The sequence below is a fragment of the Argentina silus genome (assembly GCF_951799395.1).
Source record: "Argentina silus genome assembly, chromosome: 12".
NCBI classification, from domain to species: domain Eukaryota; kingdom Metazoa; phylum Chordata; class Actinopteri; order Argentiniformes; family Argentinidae; genus Argentina; species Argentina silus.
In genome coordinates this window covers 18,121,920-18,134,466 of record NC_139666.1, presented here as the reverse complement: position 1 = coordinate 18,134,466, position 12,547 = coordinate 18,121,920, and the positions used below count along the sequence as shown (strand labels likewise).

General features: G+C 43.7%; 1 protein-coding gene across 1 annotated transcript; it reads left to right on the top strand.

The window, feature by feature from the left end:
* Positions 1–632: 632 nt before the first annotated feature.
* sox1a (SRY-box transcription factor 1a) lies at positions 633–11,777 on the top strand (the record flags this gene model as incomplete). The annotated part of the gene is made up of 2 exons (XM_083681700.1): positions 633–1,466; positions 11,718–11,777. 2 exons carry the CDS (start codon positions 633–635, stop codon positions 11,775–11,777), a joined length of 894 nt encoding a protein of 297 aa, XP_083537826.1.
* Positions 11,778–12,547: the final 770 nt, after the last annotated feature.

The following is a 12,547-nucleotide window of genomic DNA, read 5'->3' as shown; positions in this document are numbered from 1 at the left end:
CTGCAGACTTAAACTATATGGCCAAGCAGTCATAGTGAAGTAAAGGCATAATGCCCTTCAGTGAATGCACTGAACAAATGTAGTGAAATTATGTAGAGGAAATTACGCAAATGGTGTAATAGTGCCTAACACACATCCAACATATTTTTGTTGGAAAGTCCTGAGAGGAGAGGCAAACATTTTCAGATTTCATGTTAAATTGTTAGTTTGAGGGGTTGACCCCCCTCTCACCCCCCCGCCTGCCAGTGTGTTCTTCTTTCACGAGCTCTGCATCACCTGACCAAATGCCATGCAAATCATTCTGCTTCTAGAACGTCATTGGTTGCTCGTGGCTCATTTAACCGCTGTCAGGGCGCATCATATGGCCGCCGCTTTAACTAACTTCTCAACTCCGACAGAGAAAGTGGCTCAAAAGCGCATTCTATCAACGTGGATGTGAACCAACCAGCAGAGAGGGGGTAAAGCACTGGAAAACACATTTATGCGACTTCTTCTTCTTGGATTATGTGTTAGTTTGAATTTCACTCGTTTTGGTGTAGGATTGTTCACTCGTGTGCACCTGCTCTGCCGGACTTGCGCGCCCAATAGCCTACTTTTTTCAACGTTGATTGCGAAGTTTGAAAACCGGGTGAATGTATAGCATGATGATGGAAACGGACCTCCACTCCCCTGGACCCCAAACGAACAATACTACGGGGCAAACGGGGCCAAACAGTGGGTCCAAAGCGAACCAGGACCGAGTGAAACGACCGATGAACGCGTTCATGGTGTGGTCCCGCGGGCAGCGGAGAAAGATGGCTCAGGAGAACCCTAAAATGCACAACTCTGAGATCAGTAAGCGGCTGGGTGCCGAGTGGAAGGTGATGTCCGAGGCTGAGAAGCGTCCCTTCATCGACGAAGCGAAACGGTTGCGAGCCATGCACATGAAGGAGCACCCGGATTACAAGTACCGGCCGAGACGGAAGACCAAGACGCTTCTGAAAAAGGACAAATACTCTCTGGCCGGTGGGCTGCTCTCTGCTGGCGGGGGCGGTGGAGTAGGTCTGGGTATGAGTTCATCCGGGGTTGGCCAGAGGTTAGAAAGCCCTGGGGGTCACGGGGGCTCAGCCAGCTCTGGCTACGCGCACATGAACGGCTGGGCGAACGGTGCGTACTCGGGGCAAGTGGCTGCGGCTGCTGCGGCCGCAGCGATGATGCAGGAGGCTCAGCTAGCCTACAGCCAGCACCCGGGCAGTGGGGCGCACCACCACCATTCACACCACCACCACCACCCGCACAACCCCCAGGCCATGCACCGTTATGACATGTCGACCCTCCAGTACAGCCCTATCTCGAACTCTCAGGGCTACATGAGCGCCTCTCCGTCCGGCTACGGCGGGATCACCTACACGCAGCACCAGAGCTCTGGCGTCTCCTCCTCGGCTGCCATGGGCACGTTAGGGTCGCTGGTGAAGTCGGAGCCAAGCGTAAGCCCTCCCGTTAGCACGCACTCTCGGGGTCCTTGCCCCGGAGACTTGAGAGAGATGATAAGCATGTATTTACCGACCGGAGAGCCGGGGGACCCTTCAGGGCAAAGTAGACTGCACGCCTTGCCGCAACATTACCAGAGTGCGACGGCTGGTGTGAACGGAACGGTTCCTTTAACACATATCTAGAATATTCATAAGACAATGGACACCAGACAAATTCATAACCAAATATTTACCTCTTTTTTAAATGATCCTGAACTACCTGCATTTTGAGAATGTTTATGGTGGTCTTGTAAATCAAAGGTAAATAGCTTGTCCATTTCGCCTCTTTGAGTTCAGTGAAATTATATTACGCAAAAGATATGAGTTCAAATATAGGTCATTGTGTTATCATTTTGTCCACTTGTATCCACTTTTGAGGGCGACGCCAAATTTATAAACACATTTGGTTTAAAATCCTATAGTCTTATTATTTTGGGGTTACTGTAAGTTATTTAAAATAAGTTAAGATGGTCTTTATAGTCATGCTAATTGCATGGTTTCATGATGGTTTTATATTTTCTCATTTGATAATTCCCCAAACGTGTAAACATGTGCGTTTACCGTATGTCTATTAATTATCATAATCATATATTTTCATTGTGACATTTTCTGTAAATTGTGAATAATTCGAATATTTTGAAGACTGACGCGCAACAGCTATATTGTACAATTTAAGAAATGCATTTCTGCTAGTGAGAGGTCCTGATGCGCTGAATTAAAATTTGAATAAATTTCACATTTATGTTGCTCTGATTATAAAACAAAGTGTAAGATTGATTATTTTCACTATCTTGTGTCTGCCAATGAGTTTTAGCCATGTGAAGTACACGGGGATTATTATAGGTATTAGGTGGAGTTGTGAACGAATCGCTGGCCTAATACATTTACAAAAGTCTGTTGCAAAATAACCGACAAGTTAGTGTAAGAACAGGGAAAATGCTATAGCTCTGAGATCAATCTATAGATGTAACCTCACCAAACAAATGATTGAAATGTGTATAGCATTTTATATTATTAATGTATATTGTTTGTTTGGCTGTCATAAAAGCTGCTCACTTGGCAACAAGCTACTTTGGCTATGAAGTCACTTTTTTGGGTTGCCTGTAGATTGCAATCAAACAGAGTAATTAAGGAACAAAAAAAGAAGTCGAGGTCTGGGCAACGGAGTATATTTACATGCGTCTCAACCATATCATCTTTATTATTGATCTTTGGTCGATTGTGAATTTTGCGTTTTATTACTTAATTCTTATGTAACTTGATTGGAGTGCAATCGTGTGAATATTACTAAATAGTGGAATCCTAATTTCCTAACCTTGTTCTTATTAATGCAGCAGGCATTGATAACAGATTACAATACTGCAGCAGAAACGTTTAATTAGGCTATGTCGTTTCATGTATAACTATAACAAGCCTATATTTGATTAATTATTCAACTGCAGCAACAATTTTAACGTCGTTTTTAGCCTGCCTGTCGGAAATACATCCCTAGTCCAACACAATAGAAGCAAGACTTTCTAGAGTTGATAGCCCTATTTTGGCTGTTCAACTGGATATTTAGAGGTTTTCCTCTGAAAGTAGTTGTCACAATAATACAAGAAATTATATTAGAATAATTTCTTAATCTGCTAAAGGGTTTCGACCATATGGCCGTGGTTATTTGAAAATTGCCATAAAAATGTAAATGTAAATGAAAAGTATATCACCACACGGCACAAAAGCATGTATAACTGTATGTTCGACCTACTGAGCTCTCTGCTCAAATATCATTGAACTTTTATGCACCGCCTTTTATGACCAAAATAATTTGGAGAATTTTGTAATAGCCTTATTTGTAAATGAATATCAACTTTTAATACAGTCCCACTCTGTGTTATCAGCCTGTAGGCCTACAGTACACCTGAATAAGGTTGTGGATACTGATTACTAGAAAACAGTTTTGTAATGAATTTACTTTACCCCATATTCTATGTGAGACTGTGATTTAATTATTTTTATCACTGAATACATAAACTACACAGAAGTAGATAATCCTTATAAGTACAAGCTGAAAGCTTTTTAATGGTCTATTTGGGAGAAAAGTGGTAACTTTGCTTTTTCCTTGTTATGGTGCAGGGGTCAAAGGTCAGGCTGTGTATTGATCCCTACACAAAGCCTATGGCCCTGAATAGGAAGCACTGCGGATCCAAAGGAAATCTCATTAGTCTGCGGTTGACAAACTCAGAATTTGCGTTATACTAGCAAGCACCTCGATGAACGCTTTCATGTTCATGTTTTTAACGATAAAGTAGGGGGGGGGGGTTGTTTCTTTTTTTTTCCTTTTTCTTTTTTTTTTTTTTTTAATTAACTTCCATTTTCCTCCAGTGGCTGAATTTCTCTTGCACATCTGTTCTGTAGGACATTAAGGAGGCATAGACTTTCTTCCTTTTTCAAATGCAGCACACAGGGCAGATTGTTTCACATTTCCGTCCACTGTATTGGAGTACATCTGGAAAGTAGAGATGCTTATAGTAATTGTACTTTATGTATGCAGGGAAATATTTAAGGATGCAACAGCTCTTGTGAGGCTGACAGAGAAGCAAGATTGCAATATCATCCAAATTAGGCCAAGGTAGAACTGCAATTGACTGACTACTCTGCTGCAGTTATTATCACTGTATTGTATAGTTCTGATTTTAAGTTTAGGTGTTTGACATTTCATCCCTTCCCAGTGTGCAATTTGGATGGCGAGTATTGTATAAAAGCAGGACAGAGAGTGAGGGGGGAGATTGACAGAATGTCGGAGAGTCTTCTCTTTGAACACATCAGTCAGCATCGGATCACCCTCTTTAGAAACTAGTAAACTAGGTTAAGGGGATGAGCCTTTCTAGTTGTTTAGCACTTGAAAAACAGAAAGTGGACATGGGTCAGAGAAGAGTGAGGAGGCTCTACTTGACAAACTTGACATGCTTCCTGCGCCAAAAATGTGAATTAAATGTAAATCTACTTTTGGGAGTAGCGATATTTGATGCAGGTTCAGAATTGTTTGTTTTTAATATCCTTATACAACAACTACCCCTCATTCAACAGCAATGATGTCATTGCCAACCCCTCAGACCACTCCACACAGCAACAAGTGACAAAGTGACAAGTCCCACAGGAGCCCAAAAATACATCTTTCTCAATGAGTTAGCTTAGTATTTCACCTCACATACATGCTGCAAGTGTTTTTTGATATGAGTAGTGTGTGTGTGTGTGTGTGTGTGTGTGTGTGTGTGTGTGTGTGTGTGTGTGTGTGTGTGTGTGTGTGTGTGTGTGTGTGTGTGTTTGTTTGTCTCTTTAGTAATCAATTACCTTTTGATCTATAACTGTATAGAGGTTATAGGATCCCATGTCATCTTTAGATTGACTGAGTTTTCACATCTTTGAATAAGTATATTTATGTCAGCTGCAGCACTGTGAAAACAATTGCAATAGAGTGGCCACATTTCAGACTGTAGGCCTATTCCATTGCATGGGTTCTTGTGAAAGCATTGCTCATGAACGTGGTGCTTGGAGCATAGCTTTACTAAAGAATTTGTGACATTTACCAGACGGCATGTAGAGGTAGGCATATACACCCAACGAGACAGACAGAGACCAACATTTTCTAACAAAATAAACACGAGAAAAGGAGTGGCTGAAAGTGAGTTTGGTGTGACCCCCAAATCGACACAGATACCCTGCAAAGAGAACTCCCTCCTACACAGTGGAGCGTATAGGATGGCCCGCTTAGTAGTTATTTGTATCTTATCTGTTGATGTAAAGCGACACAGATTAAACGCTGAAAACCGGAGAGGCGGGGCGCGTTACGGCACATCGCCATTCTAAAAGAGGAGCGTTCTGGTAAATTTAACCCGAATAATTTACTGCTCAACGACAGGGGAAAGAGGAAGGGAGGGGTTGCAAGGGGGTGGAGGTTTGGTTGGTGTTTGAGAAAGAGGGGAAGGTGGGGTGGTGGAGGAGGGGGGGGGGGGGGGGGGGGGGGGGGGGTCCGACCAATAAATCTCTCTTGCACGCGATACTCTTATCTTGTAGCCACCGATATATTCCGCACTAGGAAGCCATCAGCGCTGGGGCACACTCGGCGCTCGTAAAGCCCCGATCCCTTGCACTCGCTGTCCTAAATGGGGATAATTAGCGTCACTTTATCACGCCTCTGCATATTTTCTCCGTTCTCCCCCCTAAAAAAAACAGCCGAGCAGCCTGCTCTCGGTGCCCGCTCTGTCACAGAAGATTACAGAGACAGATTGCACAGAACGAATGTGCTGCGCGAGATTAGCGCGGAATAGAGAAAGCAACTGGGCCAATGAATTCCTCGCGAGGGCCTTATCGTGCAATTACACGTTGACATGTTTAACAATCTTGCTGCCTCTTAATCCTGCGGTCTTCCAGGAGCGAAGCACAGCGCTGCTGTAGCCTATCTACCCACAGCGACTCACTGTACACTGGAGCACAGGCCTAATGCACCGAAACGCGGTGGCACAGCTGAAATAGGCATATACAGAGAAAGTTCACATTTTGACTATTTTCTAACTTTTCCTCTCGCCATTGTTTTTAACGTGAGGAAGTATCCCTCTCCCGACCCACCACGCAGCAAAGATGATTCCCTTAATGAAAGACATGGCAAACTTTTATCGACTGGTTAATTGCAACCTCCGCCCTTGATCACAATGACAAACATCTGTGTTGAAAAGGTAGAAAAGGCCCCTTTAAATAAACTCAACACGGTCCACACTGTTACAATAACATGATATCTCACAAGCCCTTAGAAATTGCCTTATTGTAACATTTTGTGGACCCTTCAGAACAAATCAATGCGGAATGTTAAAATCAAAATCAAACTCTAAACTGATTTAGGGTACCGGGTTGTCACTATCCGGGGAGTGATGATGAAAAACATGTTGCCTTTATGCCTTTATGCCTTGACTAGACCATTTGTTTAGACTTTTTGCACTCTTTTCCTCTCTTCTCTTTCACCCCCTCTCCTCCTCGCCCCCTATCCCTCCTGCCTGGCGGTATAGCGAGGCCTGTGTGGGAGTGATTGTGAGCATCACTGTTGGAATTTGGCAGGGGCCGTGGTTTGGAGAGCCGCCCCACGCTGACTCCTATTCAGCGGCCAGCACGCTGTGAGGTTGGGAAGTTTCAGTCAGCCGTACAACTCAATGCCCCCACAAAGGCGATTACAAGCCCCAGCGCATTCCTGAAGGGACCTAGGAGCGACGCAGGTGCGAGGAGACCGGGGAAAACCCGTCAGAGAAACGACAAAAACGGGACAGTGCGGGGACCACACAAAACCAAGCGCACCACGGGAAGTGGGCATTTTGTGTGTATTGGGAAGAGAAGGGGTGAAGGATGAGGAGCGGGGGATACGTTTAGCAAGATAGAAGTTTTTTGTTTGTTTTTTTACCAGCTCCGTCTGTCCATCAGTTCGTGAAAGGAAGCGAATTTCTTCGAAGAAAAGGAACACATTTCCAAGGCAGCAGTCTGATTCATTTTCATCTAAAATTCACATAAAATAAAAATGTGTCCAATATCCCTTTTTGATTTGACTAGAACACGCTAAAGTCTGGACCCACAAATCGCTACTTAAAAGTAAGCCTATAGGCCTATATGCTTAGATGTAGGCGAGCTAAAATAGCAACACAAAACTCGTCTATTTCTCCCTCCATTGGAAAAGGCAAATGGTTCACGGGGTTAACACTTTGCTTATAGAGAAAATACCCTCTCATTGCGACCAAGCGTATGCTTTTGACTGGCTTGGTCTCTATCATAGAGACAGACGGTGTATTTGATTAGAGCAGCGCCTAACTATCAATTACCGAGGAAAACAGAGGGTCCCCAAGGAGCAGTAATCAGCACGGCAGCAGCTCGCGGACCTCTCATTTCCCACCACTGCATCATAATAGAGGCGCGCGGGAACGCATGAAAATGAGCCCCGCGTGAAAACGAACTGTCACTCATTGCAAACTTACTCAAATAGGCCAAAGCTTAACCTTATACGCACTATATTCCGCTGTGAATTAGCAGCACAAGTCTCCTTATACAAAAGAGGTACTTGTTGTTTGTTCCACGAATATGCCTATCGCGTTTGTAGCATATTCAATGGATTTTTCATAAAAGGCAGAATATTTTCTGTGAATACAACTTTTTCAACATTTCTTGGTGTGTGCGTATGCGTGTGTGTGTGTGTGTGTGTGTGCGTCCTGCGTTGGCCTACTCATTCTGCTCTTGCGTAATTGGACTACTCTCTCCTCTGTCGTCCTTACCTGAATGTTGCCCCCCGAGTGAGAGGGGGACAAAAGCGGCCCCTCGCAGTAGCGGCGACGGCCAGTCAAGCAGAACGGACTATGCAAATGTTGCTGAAAAAGGCTAGGGGGTCGATCTGCACAGAAATGGTAGCTGCAAGTCATGATTCTCGCTAGAAACCAACATAAGAGTAGCCTATGCCTCACTCTGAAACGGTTTTCAACTATCAAACCTAGAGTAATAGCAAAGAAAAACACAATAGGCTACAACACGAGGCTTTTGTATTGTGCTATATTGTGCTGCTCACAATGCTGTATGAGAAAAACTAAAAAAAGAAGTCGTGTCTCTCCCAGACACTGTATGTCCAACTGCGCACGGTCCTACAAGTAGAAGCTGTATACTCTTGACAATGTGCCTGCCCTCTCACTGTACTCCCTACCCGTCAACGTTATGGCCTACAATGTAGCCTAAGCAGCCTACACGCTTTTTTAGTGCAGTGTAGTGTGCAATGGGAATGCCTACTCGTAAGAACGATAAAAAAGTTGGTTTATTTGACCGTTTCATCAATTCGGCCAATTCTGTAGCCTACCTCTTCCCTCCGGCATGTGGCCTGTGTAATATGCTGTAATGCACGCAGCCAGGTCATTAACCCAGCATTACCAATCTACTCAAGAGCTGTCCAGTCCTGAAATAACGTTATTTCAGAACCTAGAAACGAGCGGTAAAAAGCCATTTCCGATTACGACTCTTGACACTCAGCCCTGGTCAGAGGCCAATTTTCTCTAAGGGCATGGTGGTTCTTTGACAATTATCTATGGTTAAGAAGAAAAATAGGCCACTCGAACTATGAACGCATTTAATATAGTTCAAATAGCCTGTACTTTTGACGAGGTAGCCTATGGCCTAGTCTATTATAGACGGTCTTCATAAAACATGACGAAATTACTTTTATTTTATTTATTTACTTTTTTACTTTTTTCACACTTTCTGTAAATGCAACACTGCTTACTTGCACAAATCTATTTAGTCTAGTTTCAGATTTTCACGAACACAGGTAGGTAGGTAGGTCTTTACTTTTGTCTCTCGGAGTCAATCCTATCTCTAGGTAGGGCAAACAATACGCTATGAAGTCCATAAATCTTGAACTGCAGAATGTTCACATAACTGGAGACATCGCAATCATCATCATGTTTGCACACAGGCACTGCTTTTACTTTCCTGCCTTTGTAAATAACTCAGACCACGTCTGACTGCGTTAGAGTCTCACCACGGCTATAATCTGTAGGGTGAAAATATTGGGAGAGAGATGAGAATGAAAAGACTAGATGTTTATGATTGCTCATTGATTTCGACTGGATGTTTTGGGCGGTTTGTTGGTTTTCGTTGTTGTTGTTGTTGTTGTTGTTGTTGTTGTTGCCTTTCCCGATCGAACGGACCGTCGATGACAGCAGGTATGAAAGGCTCTAGGGAGAGAGTTTGTTGCGGTGGTTTGGCAGTAATGATACCTCCCGCAGCGTGTTGTTACATAATTACCATGTTCGGCCTACTTTTCGTTCCACTTGCTGCTACGGGCAATAGTGCTCGCCCTCTAGCCCAGGGCAGGTCGGCACCGTGTTCCCCTCAGATAGCTTTCTTTCTTTTTTGCTCTCTTGCTTTCTTTCTCTCTCTTGTTCTCTCTTTGTCTCATAGGCGTATTTCCGCGGGACACGCCCCCCAATATTCTGTCTAGGACCATAGATATAGTACAACTGAAGACCTATTATAGCTCTATGGTTAGGACTATATGATTCTTTCAAGCTATAAGCCATGTCTGTTGACAAGCCACAAAAACAATTATAGCGCAAACGATTACTCCGGTTGGCAGTTTTGTTCACTAACAGCACACTGACTTTTCCTAAATATTAGTTGTTGTTTTTTACATTTTAGCATTACAATTTAAAAATCAGAAATAGAATAAAATCTGGAAGCATTTTACCGCCAACAAATGTTTCAGTACACAGTACCTAAGTTTCCCCCAAGTGCAAATCTGTCTTCACTGATGATAATTGAGCATTAAATCTCACATCAAATCCTAACCCTAACACTTTTCCTGGGAGAAATCAAAGTTTTAAAAAGACTCCATCCCAGCCCGTGGAGACAGTCAGTGGCCAGATGAACATGGAACAATATGAACACAGAACCCGGAAAATACCTTTTTTACATAAATTAGTGTAAAATAACCTCTCCCTCTCTCTCTCTCTCTCTCTCACACACACACACACTCACACACACACACACACACACACACACACACACACACACACACACACACACACACAACACACACACACCTGACATCTGTATGAGAAGGTAATGACTGTAGCCTTGGAAGAGAAGAGTGGATGGCTACACAGATATTTCTCCATCAGACACAGACTCCTATATCACTCAGTGAAACTGAATCTCTGACGTTGTCCTCATCATCAACAACTCATTCAGTGAGATACATGCTACCATACAGATCCTTTCATCTTTCTGAATTAGCTAAAGTCATTTCTCTTGGAATGCTGCAGGTCAAAAATAAATGATATTCGGCTTGGTTATGCTCAAAGATATGGATTGTGATACCAGAAATAACTATTAATAAGTGTTTTGGTCTCTGCTACTTCCCAGTTACAGTGATCTGGCCATGTTCTTTTCCAGGCCTTTAGCATCATTTAGTGAAGACTGTGGTAGCTAACAACAATATGAGACACAGTCTCCTCGCTGCCAAGATGGCTAATCCCTTTAGCACACTGCTGGAAAATCTGTGGCTGTATGATTTGTGTCACACACAATTATGCACACAAACACGCATGCACACATGCACGCATGCACACACATATGCACACACACACACACATGCACACGCACACACACACATGCACACACTCAATATAGTGTACTCTCACTCTCGATTTCTCTTATCGAGAGAAACACACACACACACACACACACACACACACACACACACACAAACACACACACACACACACACACACACTTTGTAAAGGATTTCTGATAGCTCTGTGACGGGTGATTATTTTCAAAGAGGCGTAGATGACGTTAATGGGAGGTCAAAGAGTCCTGATAAGAAACAGTGGTTTTATTTCTCTGCAGTGGTCCTGCAGCACACTGATAGCTGTTTGAACTCCCTGACCTTTGAACTCTGTGAGGTCAAGTGATCAACAAACCAGGTTGTTCAGATGGGTCAGATTATAACGTGTGAGTGATCGCTATTTCCCACCCATCGCTCAGTAGAGTACAGATAAATAGCCCTTAATGATTATGATAACACTACTCAATTTGTTTCAGAGGTCATTAGATTGTTGTCAGCTATCAGGCAGTTTAGCAACGATGGGTGAAATGGGATTAATTCTATCCATTTGCAAGTGCACTGATAACCTACTGGCTTTTAAGCAAATTCACCTTTATATCAGATTTGATTTACACCATGTGTGTCATTAATTATGTGTGTGTGTGTGTGTGTGTGTGTGTGTGTGTGTGTGTGTGTGTGTGTGTGTGTGTGTGTGTGTATGTGTGTGTGTGTGTGTGTGTGTGTGTGTGTATGTGTGTGTGTGTGTGTGTGTGTGTGTGTGTGTGTGTGTGTGTGTGAACTTTGGGCATATCATAAGTGATAACCTTCTTAGTAATCATACTGCATGTGCAATAGGGTCTGTCTGGTCCCCTGGTGCACAAGTTTCCAGCTGAAAGCTCCATATCTCCCTGATCGGAGTAAATTGAGGGAGATAAAGTACTGTTGTGCTGTCTTCACTGACTGCTGACCTTTTGGTGTATCGTTAAACCCACATTCTCTCCCTCTCTCTCTCTCTCTCTCTCTCTCCCTCTCTCTCTGTCTCTCTGTCTCTCCCTCTCCCTCTTTCTCTCTCTCTCTCTCTCTGTCTTTCTCTCTCTCTTCAGGTTGTCCATCAAGACGATTGCCATGGGAGACTGTCTATGGATCACTGTGGAAACCTGTGATTGACAGGTGTTGGACGCCATCTCGCTGGCTGGCAGACCGTCATCACGGCGGACAGGAGACGATTTTCTCCGTGGGCGAGAAGACCTTCCCGAAAATGTCAATGACAGTCAGCGCTTGAGACAGCCTTCCACCTTTTACTTCTGAACCATGTCCCAATCCTGCATGTACTCCCCTCACCCCAAGGTACCTCACTCAAACCCCCCACCCCACCCCCAATGTTACCCACACCCACACCCGACCCCGACTAACAACTAATCAACCTACTCATCAAATCCTACATACACTCCCCCTCCCCAACCCCAACCCCACCTCACCCCATCACTGTATAACTGGCTTTCCTGCTGGTTAGCAGCTATGAGGATGTGTTGTGTTTTGACTGGTCAGCATGCCAGTTCATCCAAGAGGTTTGTACATGTATGAAGTCAGTGTCTGTCCAGTCACATTTCATGACAGCCCTCTCCAGCTTATGGGCAGGACAGTTCTTATGCTTTTGTCCTAACAGAGAAATCACTTTGAAATAAACTCTTTGAAATGGTTGGCTGTCGCCTCTCTTATTGCCATCCCCAGGAGAAAACCTCACTTTTATTAAGAAGTGAATGAGATATGGGGGGATAATTGTGCAAGGTGAAAAGATTCTAAAACGTTTCAACAAGCCAATCACGATAAAGCATTCCATATCAATTATGTTCTTCGATGCTGTGTTTTTAAAATTCCTGCGATTGAATCCTTGTAACAGCAGGAGAAGAGGGTTAGATAAGTGGTTTTAATT